The 20,483-nt window shown below is 41.3% G+C and overlaps 2 protein-coding genes across 12 annotated transcripts in view; both read right to left on the reverse strand.

The window, feature by feature from the left end:
* Positions 1-1,416: 1,416 nt before the first annotated feature.
* Positions 1,417-7,415, reverse strand: scamp2l (secretory carrier membrane protein 2, like). Its single transcript, XM_070833240.1, has 9 exons — positions 7,306-7,415; positions 6,340-6,417; positions 6,136-6,222; positions 4,813-4,942; positions 4,548-4,676; positions 3,944-4,103; positions 3,556-3,657; positions 2,907-3,024; positions 1,417-1,807 (listed from the first exon to the last, which is right to left on the reverse strand). The coding sequence occupies exons 1-9, from the start codon at positions 7,360-7,362 to the stop codon at positions 1,652-1,654; spliced, it is 1,017 nt and encodes a 338-aa protein (XP_070689341.1). The 5' UTR covers positions 7,363-7,415; the 3' UTR covers positions 1,417-1,651.
* Positions 7,416-9,773: 2,358 nt separating this feature from the next.
* myo9aa (myosin IXAa) overlaps positions 9,774-20,483 on the reverse strand; it is a 97,879-nt gene continuing 87,169 nt past the window's right edge. For 4 of the 11 annotated variants that reach the window (XM_070838793.1, XM_070838871.1, XM_070838774.1 and 1 more), the window contains 18 exons: positions 19,974-20,073; positions 19,523-19,738; positions 18,419-18,516; positions 18,173-18,303; positions 17,799-18,022; positions 17,549-17,665; positions 17,236-17,424; positions 16,927-16,977; positions 16,632-16,743; positions 15,490-15,551; positions 14,998-15,190; positions 14,741-14,869; positions 14,486-14,591; positions 14,245-14,376; positions 13,197-13,320; positions 11,861-12,069; positions 11,488-11,630; positions 9,774-11,395 (listed from right to left, as the gene is read on the reverse strand). In XM_070838793.1, coding sequence (XP_070694894.1) covers positions 10,908-11,395; positions 11,488-11,630; positions 11,861-12,069; positions 13,197-13,320; positions 14,245-14,376; positions 14,486-14,591; positions 14,741-14,869; positions 14,998-15,190; positions 15,490-15,551; positions 16,632-16,743; positions 16,927-16,977; positions 17,236-17,424; positions 17,549-17,665; positions 17,799-18,022; positions 18,173-18,303; positions 18,419-18,516; positions 19,523-19,738; positions 19,974-20,073 — 2,824 coding nt within the window. In that variant the 3' untranslated portion in view covers positions 9,774-10,907. The remainder of the gene's footprint in view (positions 11,396-11,487; positions 11,631-11,860; positions 12,070-13,196; positions 13,321-14,244; positions 14,377-14,485; positions 14,592-14,740; positions 14,870-14,997; positions 15,191-15,489; positions 15,552-16,631; positions 16,744-16,926; positions 16,978-17,235; positions 17,425-17,548; positions 17,666-17,798; positions 18,023-18,172; positions 18,304-18,418; positions 18,517-19,522; positions 19,739-19,973; positions 20,074-20,483) is intronic. The other 7 variants (XM_070839024.1, XM_070838694.1, XM_070838783.1 and 4 more) reach the window with 5 other exon arrangements.

Below are 20,483 nucleotides of genomic sequence, written 5' to 3' on the forward strand. Positions count from 1 at the left end.
AAAAATTCAAGAGAGAAAAAAAGACACTTTATTAAATGTTAAGACTGACAACCAATTTCCAACAAATACCCCTCCAGTAAATACGCTTTAAATAAGTCACCAATATGTACAATGTACCGTAATACACATTCTGATCATCAAAGGGCAAATTCACCATGAAACAGCGTTCTCTATGAAGACAAAACAAAACCAGCAGCCTTGTGCTTCAACCCCCACACAAAAATTGGTAGGTTATATCTGCTGAAAGGCACTGAGGTTCCTCCTCAACAAAGTGATTCAGTGTCACAGTAACAACAGATGAGACTTGGACAGCATACGTGTTTATTCACAAGGAAAAGCATGAAAATGCTATTACCTAACAACAAGTAGGTGTAGCTAAAAAAACTATCTGCAGCTATTCAGTAACACGTGACTTTTGTCTGCAGTAAAATTACGATAGACACAAAGCCAAAAGAATGGATATAAATATTATGTTCATTCTGCTCATTTTCTTAAAAAAGAAAATACATCTAAATGAAAAACTATGTCAGTAACTTAATATCCATAAACCTGCACCGTTTCTTGCATCGTGGCAAGGCTTCATACTATAACAGAAAACATGAATTCAAATGTGTCACTCCAGTTAAACCTCATCTTCATTTGCCCTCAGAAGAGTGTTATGTCTCACTTCTTCTCAATCACTAAGGTGATTTAAAAACAGCAGGAAAAAAAAAAAACCTTCATCCCGTCACCTTCATTTATCAGCAGCTTATCCTATACAGTATTATACACATAAAAACACGACATTTAGCGAGCAAAATTAGAACTGAAACTGTATGCATCAGTAGTGCAACATCTAACAGGGTGCATCTCATTTTACAAGGCACCCGGCCTGATTGCCTGAGAGGAAAGTAACTGGAAAATTACCAGATCTTAGTAGTATAAGGAGTACCGATGAATTAAACAAAGGTTGATTGAGTGGTTACCCTGAAATGCTCTACATGCTGCTGTAATGACTAAAATAAACATGATGTGGATCCATCATTCGCTGATGGTAAAACATTCTTATATCAAGTACGCCTTTTATACGATCCCAACTCTACGCACAGTGTTTATTTCTCAGGCCCCAGGATGTTATTTCTACATCAACAGTGAGACAGAAAAATGCTAATACTTTTCTCCAGCGTCATTAACAATGACAGGATTAAAGTAAATGTACTTTGTCACCTTATCAGTGGTGCTCTGCAGATTTACATCTTACGTCTGTGTTAAACACGTTGCAGGAGTTTGGTTGTGATGAGATATTGCCAATTAATTTTTCTGTCAGACCCACTCTGGTGCCATTTTAACCTGTTTAACTCTTCAGTTTGTGATTTTTTGATAGCGATGAATTTGAACATCCTGTATACTGACGATAGTGGTAGTTTGTGATTTTTTGATAGCGATGAATTTGAACATCCTGTATACTGACGATAGTGGTAAGAGAACGGGGTTCACCGCACTAGGCTGCTGATGTGGCGACAAGAATTTCCCTCTCTTGTTTTTCAGCCTTGTTCGTTAAATAATCAAAACCCCATCCCCTGAACCAATTTAAGAATGTCAAGACATGTCTAATCTGTTATGTTGGTAAGAGAAGAGACTAGCCTGAGGCACGAAGGATATGGGCCATGGTCTAATTCCTCTGGCTCCTGCCAAAGGCTCCCTGGGCAGCCGAGGTAGCAGCACTGGTTGCAGCAGTCTGGACGGTTCGGTTGTTCAGGACTCCTTGGGAGAACTCCTGCTGGGCCTTGGTGAAGCTGGCACCTGTCCTTCTGTACTTAGAGTGGACCTGAGGGAATGGGAAACAAGGACGCTGGTTAGGGCAGTGGCAGGTTTATACGTCACATCAAACGATGAACCACATCTGAAAAAATGAGGCAAGCCTGAATAAAATGCAAAAAGTCAGTGAAACTGGGCAGAAAGTTACGAGCAATTAAAAACCTGATTACTTTTTGGAGTGGATTCAGGATTGGATCAGTTTGATAAAGGAGCAGTTTCAAAAGTTTTTGCCATTTTCTCATTAGAGAAATATTAGTCATATTTATTTGAAGGAAAAAAAGGTGATGAATGTGTGTCACTGTATTTCAATGAAGAAGTGTTTCAAGATGCAGATCTTGAATTTCCAAACATCTCTATGATTAAAAACACATTTACAGTGTTGTGCAGGCTTGGTGAAGGCATGTGGTCTCTGATTGCTTCCTAGTTGCAGTCATAGTTTTCGGCAGGTGTGTGTATACAGTAGCAAGAGCTCGTATTTGCAGACAAAGGACTACGTAATTGCACAAGCTTGCTGTTAAAACAAATACTGGCCACAGAATGCTACTCTTATTATTTGTCCTTGTCTTCATCTACAGAATTGTGCCAATTGTGTCATGCTTTGGTTGACTCTCCAAATAAATTGCTTGTGTTCTCAGCTTCCAGACTCTGAACCTTTAAGGTCCTTCTAAATCTTCATATTCCGTCTGCTTTGATCGATCCTCTCATTACAGCTGCTGTGTTTTTGTCACTGCCGTTTTTAGTTTGTCTTATGTTTCTCTCTTTGATCTACACAGACCCTCACTGAGTTGGAGTGAAAATAAACAATTTGAGGCCACAGTGAAGTGGGAATACCCTTATTTGTATATGTGTGCTGCACCATGGTCAACTTTCTATTTTGGGCAAGTTCAATTAATCATAAGGCGCTGCCATCTCTCATTTTACTGCAAACATCCAGTATGTGCAGTATTTTTTAAATAGCAAAACTGGGGTTATGTAACCTACCCAGGGACACTGTTGAACTTGACTAATTAATATTTAAATAGTAAGCAGATTATCTGCATTTCATCATAAAACATAGCTCAATATCCAATACTTTGAAGAGAAGTTGTAAAACTTAAACATTAGCATACCATTTTCAGCAGGATCACACCCAGCACGGCGTTCACAGTGAAAAAACCGGCCACCACCATCATGACCACAGCCACGGGCAAGTTTGAGCCGATCATGCTGATGGACGCGATCCATCCGCTGTGAACGACAGAGACATACAAACAAATAGCCCTGTGTCATGTCATGTCTTCTCTGCATTGAGTGTGTACAGTTCAGTACGCAACAGATTTTCTGACATCAAAAATTCTGAACGTTACTGAATTAAAGAGAAAAGAGCCAACATCCAAACCTGCACTAGTAACCTATGGAAAAGCGTGAAGTTTGAAACAGTGAATGATGGAAAAGAGAAAAGCCTAATATATTACAATAAAGAAACCCAAAGAGAGAAGTCCCACACTTACAAAGCAGCAACCCAGACAAGTTAGGGCAGCAGGAATCTGTCAAAAAGATGCAAGAGAGGAGATACAGAGCAAGAACACACACACACACACGCACAGGTGTGAATGAAGACACACATTTGCCACGAATCTACCCAGACAAGATTCTTACTGATAGAAACAGAAACAGTATTATTAGCGATGAACAACTGCCTCATGCATTGACAGCGCATCCATGTTGTCTTTCACTCAACATACAAATGATTTCTCAGTTAAAAATCTTCCCACTGACCTGTTTCCCCACTTGGGGATCCCTACAGACTGGATGATGTAGACTGCCACTTGGAAGAAGAAGACAAAAAAGAAGAAAAAGAAACTGAAGGAGCTGTCAGACCTTGAGAGGAAAACAGACAACATGAAGGACGTGTTATTAATGACACTTATTAGTATTTCAGAGCTTTGTTTGCTGCCAGAATATTAGAGACTTTGACATAAATGTGCACAACTTCATCTAGCCAATTTAACGGAGTTGAAGGTTGAGGGAAAAAGAAAACACAGCTAACGAGCTCATCTGCACGTGTCCCTATTTCCACCACTAGTACAGCAACAGTCACATCCAATCCTGTAAGTGATGCTTCGTTATCCTCATCATCAGCATGAGGCTGGCAGTGTCAGTGTACCTGAAGGCCTTGTAGACGGGCCTGTACCAGCAGATGAAGGACACTGGGGTGAAGAGGATGAGCCAGAGGATGGACAGCCCAAAGTCAACACCGTTCTTAGCGTCTGCGGTGAAGTAAGCCAGGCAGGCCAGCACGTTGAGGAAGAGGGTGGCGCTGTGGACTGAACACACACACATGGGGAAGCAAAGAGCATTTTCCTAGTGAACCATCTGTGGTGACCTTTTAGAGGAATCAATAGGGAAGAGTGGCAAGTTGATTAAATCCTCAATCGATAAAGTGTGACATGATGTTCTGGCGGCCGAGTTGACAGGTTTGTGTTCCACAAAAAGTTCCAGTGCATAGTATGTTTAAATGTTAGTGTTCAATAAGCGGCCAGGGTTGTCAGGTGGCTTAATAATTCATCAATACTGTGCAGCAAACAAGGGATCTTATCTCAAATATCACGATATGAAGAGGCTGATATTTACAAACTCTTCAGTCGACAGGAAGAATGCACTGACAAGACCATCACACTGTATTTTAACCATACTATCACATGATTATATCATATCCACTTTGTTGTTTGAGGAAGTATTGCATAAATACTGCATGCAGGGGTACATACACATCCAGAGGTAGTACATTCTCTTGCAGATCCTGCGGTAGTCCTCTGGGATTTCCTCGTCAAAGTCCTGATAGAAGCACGGCCTCACAGGGAAAAACTTGGGGAGAGGTGGCCAGTTGTTCTCTTTAGCTGACAGACAGATAAAATAGAATAAAATAATAACCACAGCTGGGTTAACATTATGAGGGATGTGTCAATGCTTACTGGTAGTATGTAGAGCTTGTGAGCTTGTGTGTGACTTCTTAAAACAACTTAAAACACTTACTGCCTGCGTTGAGCGCACTGCCTCTGGTCCTGTTCTGCAGCTCCTGCTCCTTCCTGTCCAGCTCGGCTGCTTTCCTCTCCAGCTCCTCCTGCTGTTTGATCAGGTTAGCCTGGCCAGCAGCTGCAGCCGCCTGATGGGTGATGGAGGAACGGCACTTTTTAACACTGTGATCAACATTATCACTGCATCACTACGACTCCCTGATGCTCTCGTGACGGGGAACTCATTAACTACACTATAGGCAACAGTACATCCACCTCACACCTAATTCAACTGTGTGAGACAACAGCACACTCACAGCTGTAGCCTGACTGATACACTACATGGCCAAAAGTCAGTGGACAGGGAAGAACTGGGTGTTTCAGCCATACCCATTGCTAACATATACATTAAATCCAGCACATAACCGAGTGTGGGCTGTAAAAAGCTCAGTGACTTAAAACATGGCTCTGTCATACGATACCAACTTTGCCTCTGAAGTGGAAGTGTCTAGAAGCATACATACTACATACCAGAACGCATAGCCCCTACTGTAAAGTTTGGTCCAGGGCCCCTTAGTTTTGGTGAACGATCATTTTAATGATGCAGAATAAGGAGACATTTTAGCCAATTCAGTGCTTTTAACTTTGCAGCAACAGTTTGAGGCCATTTGCTGTTCCAGCATGAAGAACAGCCCTTCCAGAAGAGTGACAACTGTTATGGCTGCAAAAAGACGTCCAGCTCTATATTCATGCCCATGGTATTAGATCCAACAAGCTCATATCTGTGTGATGCGCACATGTCCACTGGCTTTTTAATTATTTTGTCATAATAACCCAGATTTAGGTCATCCTTATCAAATCTTACACATATCTGTGATCCTTACTGCTAACCTGTTTACATTTTTCTTTTTTATGACTTACTGATCGATCTTTTACTTGTAAATAAATAATAAATATTTTGTTCACATTAGCATAGCTCTTTCCTACTTTTTACTCCAACTGCTGTATAACAATTTCCATTTGAACAAATAAAATACTATTTTATCTCATGTCAGCCTACGCATTGTTATCCAATTTTCTTTAAATCCTCCAATATCAGCTTCAAAAATTGATTACCGACCAGGCTCTACTTTCTGCTACCACAGTTCACTCATTAACTCAAAACACTGGATATTATTATTGTTCTCATCTATTGTTTCGCACATTCAAAGCCACAGTCAGCTCCCAAAGACAGATGTACTCTGGCTAGTTAATGTCCACTGATGTATAAAATGGCTGAAATGTGATTTCACGCCTGCTTATTAAATTTCCTTCACTTGTAAAAAGTGCGTGTCAGACTCACTTGTGCGTTCTGCTCCACAGAGGTCTGCAGGATGGCGGGCTGAGAGGCGGCAGCAGAGATGGGGATGGTCGTGTCAGAGTGGTTTCTCTGCGAAGCAATTGGAGCAATAGTGGCTTTTTTTAAACAACTTGACATTCTCTCAGTGATGTACTGCTGTACATCACATCAGTAGGTTCATTAAAAAGAAAAAACAGAGGGGAGTACCATGTCAGAAGCAGTGAATGGGTTGTACTCCCCAGCGTTTTCCACAGCTCCACTGGTGGCTTGTGTGATTGAAGCATCCTGGAAGACAAATCAAACATAACTTGTTGATGTCTGTGAAGATTCTCAGTCATCCAGGTCATAGTTATTCCTTAGGAGTCGAGCAAAAGTCTGGACTTGTTGAAGGCACTTGAAGACGTTTCGCCTCCCATCCGACTTGTTGATGTTTCTGATGTTTTGCTGAGGAGCCATGACCCCTCGGTGTTTACCTGGTGCTGCATGTGGAGTAAGCCATGCCCCAGAGAGTCCCAACCAGTCCAGGAAGAGCACTTGAACACCAATTGTCTCACAACACATTAACTATTTACAGACTCTTGGCCCTGGAGCACATTTGTCTGAGTTAAACACATATCATTCAGTTTGAACAAGAAAAAAAAAGCTGCTTTTTCTTTATGTTAATATGTCACAAAGACATATGTTGGCCAGTAGCCATCAGTTCTGTGAGCTATTAGATCTGAAAACAGTGGGATGACTTCAGTGAACACACTACCGCCTCATATGATCCTTATTAGGTGAAGTGGGACATTAAATCCCACGTTGCCTGTTGAGGATCTGGTTTACAAAATCCACCTTATGGTTTCCATCAATGGCGCGCTGAGGAGGAGTCCCAGCTGATGGCTAAATATCAGCAGACACCTGTTCGTGGCTCTGCTTACCTGCGCAGGTGAGTTAACAGCCTACATACAGCGAAAATACACAAATAATGTTTATAAATCGCCAATAACTGAACTACAACGTGTCATATTTCGTAATAGTGGCGTTTCCTAGCCAGGAAATACTGAGGCCAAACCCAGCAACTAACCAAACAGGTTTTTGCTGCAGCATATCTCTTTCGGTCTTCACTTTAAGCTTCATTTAAAAATTTTTAAAAAACCAGCTCGCACGAGGAAAACAAAACAACAGCCTCACCTGGAAGGGATTTAGGTCCACAGGGTCAACGAAGGGGTTGGAGTCAGAGCCGGACATTGTGTAGAAAAGTTTATTTTGTGTGAAATAATAAACAACGCGACAGTTCCCGTCTCCCCCTGCTGCTCCTGCTGCTGTGACGCTGGATCCTCTGCGCATGCGCCAGGCGATAGGTGGGCCGCGTCAGCAGAGCGCTGCTGCCTCCCCCCGACGGGCCGAGTCACTTGTCATCAATTAGGGCCCCTTTATTTTTAGAAATAATGTCAATTGGTTTCAAATGTGTGGTTCTCGTGACAGTCTACGATCAGGCCACTTCCCGTCTGCATTGAAGATCCAGTCTATTGTGGTGAAAAGGAGCAAAATGAGCTTTTTTTTTTTTTTTACGCTTCACTGTGGTTTTCAAAGGTTTTTAGTTGCCTTTAGGTGCTGTCGGAATTATGGGTCACGTAAACGCAGTGGCCTTACAGTGACAAGGTATTGCACAAAAGGCAGTTGATTTTCCAACTGTAAAATGTCTAAAATAAACATATTTGGTCATAATTCTCAAGTATACCCAAGTTTAAGGAATCTGATTTATGTTTTTAGTAAAGTAAATCTTACATACATTGTTGTGTTGTCACTTTTATATTGTGCAGCTGCTTGTGTCCTGTGCTTGTCCTTTTCCTTTAATCTTGTAACTCATTACTAACCAAGCTAATAAGTGTTTTTAGGGTAACAGCAGTCCACGAGGATGCATTAAAATGAGGTTTAAAATGTGTTTTTACTTATGCATATCTTATCTCTTTTATTAGGACACTGCAACACAGGTTTGGTTTTTACTATAACTCCTTACAAAATAAAATATATAGCTCAGGAAGTAAGTAAATGCTATAGTTTTTCACTCTCACTGTCTCAGAAATCTTTTACCGAGTTATTACACATTCGCACACAACCTTTCATAAATGTACCCCCTTAAGCTTTTGCATATGCTGCGAACTGTTTTGATGTCTATTCATGGCTGTACACTGTGACTGTGATATCCCAAGGTGATGAAAAAATGCACAGAATGAAAACAAAAACTTTGCAATGTGTGAATGAGAACAAAATTAAGAATTGTCTGCTCTCTTTAGGCTATATAAGAGGTCAACAGTTCAGTTTTAATAGCTGTATCTCAGGAGCAATTTGGCAGATTTAATAAAGAAACCAAATTTGTGTTTTTGCCAGAGGGAAAAATTGGCCTCAAATCATAGATAGTCATTTCAGTGACAACATAAATGCACAAGATATGACTCCTGGGTCGAGTAACTCCTGCTCTCGTAAATTCAACAGTCAGATGACTTTCCACCACCTGAAGGATGACCAGATGTAGAGAAGGCCAGCAAACACAACACAAAGCCTGGACATGAACTGTTCTTTCAAGAGGAAAAATCTGACCTTACTGTAGGTCTTGTTTCATTTCCTTAGAGGAGACAACAGATTCTAAAAGCGGGGACACAGAATTCAGGCAGGGACACTGTAACATGAAACCAGTGGTTATCAACGATTGTGAAACCACTTCAAAACATGGCCACTGAATAAATATGTGCTGTAATGTACACAAATTGTAGACTCATTGCGAATGTTCTCAGCGAGGAGGAGCTCCTTTTCTTTGAGCAAAGGGTTGGTTGTACTTGTAACTGAAAATAATTATGAAATGAGAACTAAAAGTGCAGCGAGGCTAAAATACAGCAAATTATCTGTCAGACAGGATTCAGAGAACAATTAAGCCTCTTCCTTACAGCGAGTCTACATAACCTTTACTGAACAGTGGCCAGTGGGGTGACAATTACAGGACAATGGTAAATGCTAAAAAAAGTTCTGGAACAGTAGTACAAGTAGAGACCAGTCATAAGCCAGCAATTCACCACATAACAATATCTAGTTTGTTAACATTAGCCACTGTAAATTACTGGTCATACGGCACCAAGTTAGACTGTAGCAGCAGAGTCTGTGTATGTACCGAATGGAACGAGGCTGTTTTGTTCTGCTTGTGAACTCAGTTTTTCATCTGTAATAGAAACAATGTGTTATTTCTTCTTTCAAAAGTTACATGGTCTCACTTGAACATTGAAGAGGGGCTGACTCCCTTGTGTGTCCCCACACCTACACCCTTGCTAACTATACTGTGTGTATCATAATTAATGAAATTGACAAATGCTGAATTCCATTTAGCTGCGTCAGTTTCATGGTCCTGATATCGAGCATGGTGGGTCACCGTTCACACTGTAATGGCACTTAAATAAAACGAAGCCATTGTTAATGTTATTAGTAGCACCTGTGCTTTTGTGACTACAAAACGTCTGCTGTATAAAAGGCCTGTTTTCAAATATGTCATCTACAGTACTGTGACATTGCTGCACAATGCAGACAATGAGAAAGTGTTAATTATTTCAACATTAATAATAGTTTGAATGAAAAAATAAACATTCTCAATAATAAAGACAAAAGACAGACTCATTTTATGTTCTTGCTTGGTTGCTATTGAGCAAACACTTTAAAGACAAAAGGTGGGGATGGGTTTGGGAGTGTGGGGGGGGGGGTTTACAATAGATTTCAAGAATAGAATGGCATTTGTCCACTATACTGTACATATGAACTGTACTGTACATTACAATTGTTGTATGGCTGTTAAGCAGTGAATGCAGGGATTTTATACATATCCGACATTCTGTACAGAGCTGGGATCCCCTTGGCTGGAATACACACCAGCTAACTTGGTCCCTTTGATGGCGGTATTTCCCTTGTGAGGGGGAAAAAAGCAGCACAAACTTAAAACACATGAAGTGGTTTTCTCTTTCTCACACATACAGACAGTCACGCATGAGCCCTCGGCACACGCATACACACACACGCACACACACAAAAATCATCCACTGCCCAAATCCGTACATCTCTGTCCAAGATACTCAAAAAAAAAAGATAAATATTTGACTTCAACTACCCAGCAGGGGCTGGCGTTCCGGCTTTGTACAGTATTTATACCTGTATATTATATGCTATAAAGAATTTCTGTGACATTAAAATTCATTAAATAAGGGAAAAATAAATTTGTAATAACAGAGCAACCACTGCTTACACTGATTGTTATGAACTGTAAACTCATAAAGCAGCTAATAATTGTGAGCTTTAAGGTCACTGTAACATCCGTGATGCCTGATGTTGCCTGATTTCTTCTTCTTTACTGTAGTACACTGCTTCAGCTTTCCAGCTCTGTAACATTCCCTGATGCTGAGTGGTCTTCCGCACATTCCAACATTCCCTTTTCTCTGTCCTCCTGCTCAGTGCGTCTCCCCTTGGCGCTGAGTAAAAAGCTCCCAAGGCACTGTGAGAGCATGGGTGGCAGTTTGGTCCACAGAAGAGGCGCCCTTCCACTGGGCTCTGTCCCTCTGCCAAATATCTCCCACCTCTGGGGGTGGAAACACTGTACATGGCACTTGGGGGCACTTCTTTTCTAGACTTCAACAAAGAAAGGCTAAGCAAGAGTGCTTTGAGAAGTGGAGATCAGTCGCCATTGCGTTACCTCCCTTTGAGGACGTATATGCCGGCCAGGGAGTTGAAAAGGGAGTAATTTGGTGTCCCAGTGTCCTTCATACCATGAATTCATTACTGCCATACAATACCAGCTGCTGTGGTATGTCTGGAGGGTCCCTGCCGTGGCCATCGCCTTCTCTGGAGTGCCTCAGGGTTGAATGCTTGGCTGCCTTAAGTTTCTGTTTGCCTCTCTCTGGATTGAAGGTGCCTCGGCTGGTAAACTGAGGCCTTTCATCATATGTGCCCTCCTGATCTCCTGTCGGGCTGCTGTCTAGGCTCTCTGATCGGGATGCTTGAGAGGTATTCAGGGCCTGGGCTGGACTTGAGGCTACAGAGGCAGACTTGGCGTGGAAACGAAAGCGGCGGGTGGTGGCAGAAGAGGAGGAGGACGATGGGTGGAAGTGTGATGATGAGGAGTAGGAGGAAACACTGGAGCAAGAGTCTACAGAGTCCAGGGAGTCAGGCTGGTGGCGGAGAGCACGGCGTCGGGGGCTCTTGATGTCAGATCTCCGAGGCCAGGGGGAAGTAAACACTGGACCTCTCTCTGCAAGAGAACGCCAAGACATGTCAAGCTTTCTTTTCAATTTGATTATAAATACTTACAGGTGAGCTATGATTTCTTGCATAATGACATACCAGAGAAGTCAGAAATGGTTCCCTCAGAATCCACATTGAGGTTCTCAGAGCTGTCAGCTGTACCGATAGAGGCCTCTGACTCCAGGGTCTCATCATCTGATGCTCGCGGCTCCAGAGTCAGCATCTCAAAAGTCAACTCCTCTCTGCAGAGTCAAACATCATCCAGATTAACATATATGAACTGGGCACACATGATGAGACACAGCTAACAGTAATGCTGCGTGCTAATTGGTAATTATTCATGTAAATTCAGTCACTTCTTTCATTCAAAACAGATATTTTTCTGATACACTGTTGCATGCCCTATAATTTTAAGTCAATTACAGATCATGTAACATTTTCAGAACATTTTATATGCAGTGACAGTGTTTACTTCTCTTTCTGTAGGTTTTCAATTTGCTCTGTCAACACTCTCTCTTCCTGCTGCATGGCTGCCTGCTGATGCTCTGAGATTTCGGAGAACGTGTCCGCTCCCTCTTCCCCGCCGCTCTCTTCTATCACAGCGTCTGCCACAGATGGCAGCTGGGGACTAACCGGAGGCGAGGGCGTGTGGTAACTCAGTCGCTGTACTTGGCCTTTTCCCTAGGAGACAAATCAAGGGCAGATGTTGTCTTCTCACTACTGCGAATATTACATTTGTGCTCCATAAAAAAGCAGTTGTCCAGAACTAAATGAAAAGGGTTATGCTGTCATGTACAGAACATTTCACCACTTTTAGCAAGCAGCTACTCACTCTCGCACATGCAATGACTGAACCAGCAGCATTTAAAAGACGGATCAAACCCAACGACAGATACAGCACGATGATACACAGACGTTTACCTTTTTAGCTGCATTTGGTTGCTAAGAGCAAAAGTGAGAAGCAAAAAGAAGAGGAATCAGTAATGCCAGGTTCATTGAGGTCGGTTTTAATTTGCTTCAATATAGTTTCTTCTGGCTCAGTGGCAGATTCTGTTTATATTCCAGTAGGAATCCTTTCCCATTTCGTAGAAGTGAAGCTAACAGTAACAAATCACTGTTGTGTGATATAAATGTGATATCTGCCAGGGAAATGTACCAGGAGATTCCTCCAAGGTTTAATGAGAAAACAATTATAATCTCTGTCCACAGTTTATCCAGGAAAAGTAGTAACAAGTCATAAGTCATAGAAAATGCAGAAAGTGCTCCCTTTGTATGTTACACATACCATAATGTAAATCTAATTAGAAGCATTGCATGGTTGCATAATGTCCTCACTTCCACCCACAGGACACAGTTACAGAATACAGTCAGACCAAAAAAAAAATGGAGGCAGAGATAATGTGAAGTGATGACTCATGCTTCAGGGATGGACAAGACAGATGTTAATATCTGAAGAGATGAGCAGTGATCGGTACCACAACAACATCACCACTGGATGATTGGAGACAATTTGGAGGATGCAATCCATGGTGTGTGTGTATACATACCATAGTGCGCGCTATGCTCATAAATCTAACAGCTATTAGTACGGGTTTCTGGGTAAAGGAAAGGACAGGTTAGAAAGGAGAATCTGGAGAGGAGAAAAACAGCTTACAAAGGAGGAAATCAGGGAAGGTATAGCACTGAAGGAGTTTCTAGGATGGCTCAGTTAGTGACAGTTAGGTAGATTTAGCAATGAGTAACTATAAATACGTGATATGTCTGATAACAATGGGATGAGTCATTTTAGTCATATCATTTGATCTTACCATTGACCGTCGAATTAGGGTTAGTCTGCACTTGGCCTTATTCTCTGCAAACTCCAGGCTACTGATGTCCTTTAGTCGTACTTTGTACTTATTCATCTGCTCACAAATGATAAGTTCTACACACCTATGGAGAGACAGCAAGAAACAGAACACTTCAACACTTGCATAAAATAACACTATATACACACACAGTGCGGTCAGTGTCACTGTTACCCACCACTTACAACATCGCAGCTACTTTGTATCTTTTGTCTCAGGTTGGATATCCTATTTATTAATTTTATACTGTGCAACAATACTTTGCAATTTTTTCTAAGAGAACATTTTACATTTTTATTAGTGCTGTCAATATTAACATGTTGAAAAATAGTTACCGAATTTAAAAAATGAATGCAAATAGCGGAGCTGCGTTCTGTGTACTTCCTGTGCACAGTTCTTAATCCAAACCCATTAATGACTCTTTTGGAGTGAATTGATTTATTAATACAAGTGAATGATTAATGTTTATCTTATATTATCTTGATTTAAAAAAAAACAACCAACTTTTCTACACAGTTTTATTTGTACATTACAGTAAATCCTGCATATTTTCTATTAAGCCAATGATTTTTTTTTTTCAGTTGGAAACAGAAAACAAATTCAAGCCATCTAATCCCAATAATTTTACCAACCACTTATAGGGAAAATCTTCAGAAAAGCAAGCCCCATTAAACATTATTGTATTAAAATAATAATATCATGGTAATGGTTCTGTATTGATTATTGTAAGTCATGTTATAAGGCTGCTCTGCCACAATGCGACTTCAGCTGACTTTGATTAGAATGACTTGTTTTCTTGTTGAGCATCACCTTTTTTCGTGTTTGTCCTTTCTTCTCTGTCGAAAATGTGTCTACATTGAAGTTCTGCTGTCTGAATAAATCTTGCTAAATTGGATCTTGACAGACACATCTCTTGAAACTCATGCCTGCCTACACTAAAATCACTGTATGCCTCCCACTTTATGCAAAGGCACAGACTTTAACTGACAGACAGGAAGCGAATTCTTACGCTGTCGTCTTGCCGATGTCCTGGACACTCTGCAGCGGATCAATGGTGTCAGGACAGCGCAGGATACAGGGAGCAAAAACTATAGCCAAGGCATTAGCTGACATACGGTTTGTCTCCTCTTGCAAGGCGATTCTGAAAGCATTAAAATTCAGTATTAGAATAGTGGATCAGGAAAGAAAAAAACAGTTTTGTGTATTTATCGCACTCTAAGATTACCATGAGAAAAGATCTGTTTTATTACCTCACAAGATGAAATATGAGCCGTTCCAGAGTGTTTAGGTGAGTTCTGCTTAGCTGGTCAATAACTGAATACACCCCTCTGATCGTTTCCTTTTTATCCTGCAAACCTGGGGAGGCATTTACACAAGACAAATCACCATTTACTGTTACAGCAAACACGGTAATAACTTGTTATTTTGGACAGGATCTCTGATGTACTGCATTTAAAGACTCTGGAAGCACAATGGTGGTTGGATATCTGATGTTGACCACTTACCCATGGCACGTATAAACTCCTCATACAGCTCAAATGTCATCAGAGGATTAGGCAGGTCCCTCAGCCACTGCTTAAAAACACTGGCAATAACATGGATGTTGTAGTCGTCCAGATTCATGCTGTCCACATCTGTATGGTCACAGGGGGAATGCAAACAAAACAATCAACACTGAGGAATCACATTTAATCCTTTCCCACCCATGTTTCTCAGCTTTAAAAGCATTCACCTGTTAGCTATAATCTATAGCAAAAGTCACCTGTGTCAAGTCCCTGCTTGAGTTCCTTTATTTTGTTGGTGGAACCGGATTTTCTGTATATTCCTTCAGTGTAGAGGCCGTGCATCTCAATGTAGTTGATAAGCTTTTCAACTACCAGAGGCACTGTCCTCTCGTCGTTAGTCAGACGAGAAACCTCCACTCCGAACTGCCTGGAGGAAAGCTCTGGATCGAACTGTTCAAACACACAAACATAAAATACTCATACTAAACTGAGACATCCTGTGAACATACATGCAGGCATATTTATATATTTTACACATAGTAATAAAGAGCAATATTATAAAGTGCATGCAAAAAATTGTGATTTTCTACAAAAATCTATTCTCAGCCTGCTATGTATTGTCTTCTAAGAACTAGAACTGCCTGTGTATTAGGTGGTAGAAATAACAGTAGCTACTGTATATAAACCCGCAGTAACACAATTACTGTCATGGGATGTTATTGTGCGGGTGCACAATATGGCCGACTCACCTTCTTACTGCATTTGGTGGTCATCTTCTGGCAGCACTTTCTGTGGCAGGCGTACCGGCACACTGGATAAACACAGCCAGAGAAATCAAACAGATCATTTCCATTATCCACAGACAGACAGTGCCTCCTCATCATTCAGCCAAAGTTGGGACAAAAGGGGAAAAAAATGTTATCGCTGCTTGAGAGACCAAAGCTGCATTGGCTGGCATGGAAAAAACATCCTGCGCAAATAAAGGACAAACTGTGTGGAGAAATCTCTGGAGAGACGGAGCTGCAGACCCCATGAGTCCAGTTGAAAACAATCTGATTAGGGCTGAGAGAGGGCGGGACTCGCTCCCTGAGGCCAGACTGAACACACGTGGTCTGTGTGTGTGTGTGTGTACAAATTCAAGTGAATGTCAGCTGAAAGACTATGTGAGGGTAAGGTGAAGTAAGTTGATGCATGAACAGATGCAGCCATCTGGACGTGGGCCCTGGCAGATTCCTTATGAGGCTCCTGCTGGATACGTGGCTGAAATTAACATTATTCACACATTGGTTTATTTGTGAATGTGTTTTTTTGTGAAGAAAGCACCATCTCATGGCAACCCCCTTCAGCTGAATGAATGGGCGTGTTTACAGTGGACTGTAGACACGCCCTGTCATGAAACAGGAGGGGATGGCTCCCAGTGGCTCGCAGCTGCTTGGGAGGGGCAATGCTGAGCGGCTGTCACTGTACAAGTAAACACATCAAGTTCAGCATCACATATATTTGAGGGCTGCAGCTGACAATTATATGAGATCCCAGAGCCCAAGACGACACTGTCAGATGTCTTGTTTTGCTCAATCAATGATCCAAAACCCAAAGATATTTAATTTACAATTCCATAAAACAGAGTAAAGCAGTGAATCTTCACATTTAAGAAAGTAGTTCCTTTACCTGATTACTAAAATTGTTGATGATGAATGGAATCATTGATCAATTATTTCAACACCGACATATTCTAATAAAATAAAGTACTACTTCCAAATTAAAAACTGAATATTTAGAAAAAAAGGCTCAAAATCTTTTGAAGACATTTTTTCTCAGATGTGTGAAATTCTGGTTTTTTTTCGAGGTCTGCTGAATCGCTGGTGTGATGTTTTTTGTTTTGCACACTCACATTTGCACACACAGGCGCGGTCCATCATCCAGATGAGTGATGAGCAGTATTCACAGTAAGTGGGGATGCTGTACTGGGTGGACTTGAAGATGTGGCCGTTATGCTCCTCCACCTACAGAGAGCAGCAGAGCACAGGTTCATCTGGAGCTCACTTTCACCTTTCCTCTCACATTAATATGTATATTTCTGTTTAATGACATCTTGTATGCTGTTAGTATCTTGCAGATAGAGGTGTTGACAGCTGGCTGTTATGATCAAGATAATGTACTACTGATGATAATGAAGACAGACTTACAATGTCAGTGTCCTTTTTCCTTCGTTTTTTGCGTTCAGGTTTAGGTATCTGCTGTAGTAAAAAAAAGAAAGATATGTTTTAGTATTTATTATATACCTCACTATACCTGTAAGCATTATTAGGAAATATTTACATGATGTTTACCATAGATAGAATCAACAGCAATTGATGCACGTGTTTCTTTAATGAGACCCCAAAATTGAATAAATTCAAAAGGTGCATAAAACGTCTTTTAATAATTTAGAAATAATCCCAAATCCCTTACTGTCTATTTTCCTGAGCAGTCAGGAGGCGGTTACGTGCATTTACCTTACTGAGTGTGCTGTCCATTGGTTTGTATTCAGTCATGAACTCATCCAGGAAAACTTTAAAGGTGTTGACCCACACTTTGACAGGAGACTCGCTCCAGTCCCGCTGCTCCTGTCGCATGGTCTTCTCCAAGATGTGCTCAAACAGAGCGTAGAGGTCTTTGTAGCGGATACTCTTTCCGTCGTCCATCTAGGCAGGAAGACAGTTTGATTACTTTGTTAGAGGAAGGATATCAGGATTGATAGATCTATAGATGGTGGCCATAATTTTTAATTTTTTAAATGATCATGTAAATAGTGGTGACATCACTTACTGCAAGCGCCGTGGAGTAAGAGTTGAAGATGTTTAGACGGAATTCCTTCAAAGCCTTTTTAAACACGACGTCCACCATGGTGTCCTTCTTACTGTCCTCTGTGTCCAAGTCATTGATCTAAAATATGCCACCACAATCAGCTCAGTGTGAATACGGACTGCCTATGGCTCTAAAATGTTAGTAAAATGTTAAGACACACATAAATAGTAAGAGAATACAAGAGAGAGTATGGAGAGTAGTTTGGCTGCACCTTCTTCATGAGGAAGTCGTTCATGCTCCTGTAGTCGTTGGTGCAGGTGAGGATTTGCAGCGCGTCGTTCTGCCACTGAGCGGGCTCCAGAGCCACGCTGCTGATCTTGACGCTGCGCCTTCGCTTCACCTTGGGAGACGGCTCCTTGTTCTCCTTCAAGTCTCTGAACCCTCGATCCAACGTCAAATCAGGACTGCAGGGGGGTGACATGTTTTCCTGACCTGCTGTGAGGAAGAGAATCCCAGTCAGTGGCACCTCAGTGGGAGCGATATCAGACCTTTAAAACACAGCATGTCAGCATCCACTGTCTACTGGTGTGCAATTTTGCTTTATATGAAAATCTTTGAAACTGCATTTGCTTCTGGTTGACGCACCCTCTCCTAGCAGTGGCCCAGTGTCTCCGTAGTCTCCATCCAGGGAATCAGACCCACAGATCAGCTTTTCCCTAGAGGTCTTCTTATCCCCATACTTTGTCTTGCCCCAGAAACGCATCTTACCTCGAACCCTGTTCAAAATGAAAACAAACTTGATCAAAATCTAAATAGCTTAAATTTACAAGTGACAACCATCCTTAATAATTCCATTAAGGCCAAGATTTAAGTACAAAATTCCTCACGTACCTTCCATCTTGCGAGTTCTTCCGCATTGAGTCCACTTTGCCTAAATCTCCTGACGACATGGCTTTTTGCATCTTCTTTTGCTCCTCAGAGCTTGCAGGCTGAAATAACATCAGGTTGGATGACATGTTTAAGACATGGCAGAACTGAAAGAAAGCCTCTCTATATCCATGTGGTCCTTGTGGTCTAGCATTTTATGATCTGGGGACATTTCACGCCAGTAGATGGCAGCAACACATCACTGGAGCTGCACCAGCACCATAGTAGATTTACTCTCTAATGTATCAGCAAAAATAGTAATCAAGGTATTACAAAGCAATAACACAACATATACTACTTGGAAATAATACTGTATTCTTAAACAAGGAACAAACCAGTTTTTGCCAGGAAAAGAACTGTTAAAAGACATAAAGAGTTAGTTTAGTAATGAAGAATATACAGAGTGAATGATGACCTCTTACAAGAATTCCCAAGGTCTGACTCGTGACTAGTGCTTTGTGTAAGAGAGGAAATGTAACCAAGTGACATGCAAACATTGTTAATTATCTAGGAAGAATAAATTAAGGAGAAAAGTTGCTGTCCCAGCTGTGAGAGAAAGAAAAGCCAAATGTTAAAAAAGCAACTATGTTAAAATTTTATGTTTTAAGGGAAAACACATTTCAGAAATTGTACTGTATCTCTCAAAATGCGTAAAGTCAAATTTATATTCACTGTCAAACTAATAAAGTGTTGGATTTATGGTTGTTTGACAGTGAGGAATTCATGTCTTTAAAAACGGACATAAATATTTGTATCATGCATAAAATCACGATTTATTTGTTCTTCTATTGGAGGGATAGTGTTTTAGTTTTATTTCACAACATCATTTTAGCAGGTATTTCTAAATGCCTTTGAAATACCTGCCTCGGAATAGATTTGAAATGTCTTCCACTCTTATAGAAAGTTATTGCACATTTTTAGAGAACAGAAGTTTGTTGAAGCTCAGTTTGAGTCAGAGGCGTGATGCAGATCTATGCTCTCTGTGCTGAGGGGGTTAGAAATGGCGAAGAGAAGCCACGCTGTGAGAACGTAGAGAGGGCCACTGGTGGCTCCGATGGCGCCTGTTACCATGTCTGAGTCACTGAAACAGGACTCTCCTAAGCCTGCCTCCGTGGAGCTCTGTTTGGAGAGCGGTAGCGTGTAATGACGGGGGCTGAGGGGGCTGTCGCCGTCATAGTCATCCTCGTCTGAATCGCCCCCAACTGAGAGGATGGGGGCGCGGGTGAGGAAGTCGGAGCGGGTCCGTGCCATTCTGGCTTTCTTTTTTTGGCCTGCTCTGCCAACCTGGAGTTTACCAGAGGTGATAACAGTAACATGTTTAACAGGTGCTTTTAATAACCTTCAGTGAAAGAGCTTCGGTGCATTTTGTTCTTCATGTGAGTGAGCTGTGTCGTTTTTAGTGTAAATATCGGAGGACATCCCGCCAAGATTCATGAATACATTCACAGCACAAAAGGCACTCCTGCAAAGACATGCTATATGTATATTTTCTAAGGAGAAAAAAGGAGATATTTCGTACATCACGTGCTTTTGTTCCTTTAGAGGGCTTGGTGACCGGTGTGGGTCCTTCTCTTGGAACAGCTGCAGGTGTTTCTTTAGTGGCAGCATCACTCTCAAACCTGATGGACATAAATACAACTGATGTTAATATGAAGCATTGAATACAAATAAAAAAATGATTAAGTGGCAACCAAGAAAAAGCACAAGTATGTCAATGAAAATGTTATTGAATACGTAATTAAAGCTACAATTGATGTATTAACAGTTAATGTGATTATAGCATTTTTCAGAGTAGTCTGAAGGCATAAATTCAGCCAATCCAGATGAAAGTTGTTCCAGTATGTGGTACTTTCAGCTTATTCATTTCAGTGTTCCTGTAGCAAATCTATATTATGAGGTGGCATCTGCAACAGTGCCTTTGTGATACTGCCACTGAGGGGCACTGAAGGGAGACATTTTCAAATTCTTCACTTAGGATACTTAGTATCTTACTACCTAAAACGTGTTTGTGACCATGACTCATTTTAGT

This window comes from Pempheris klunzingeri, chromosome 1, assembly GCF_042242105.1.
Source record: "Pempheris klunzingeri isolate RE-2024b chromosome 1, fPemKlu1.hap1, whole genome shotgun sequence".
Lineage (NCBI taxonomy): Eukaryota > Metazoa > Chordata > Actinopteri > Acropomatiformes > Pempheridae > Pempheris > Pempheris klunzingeri.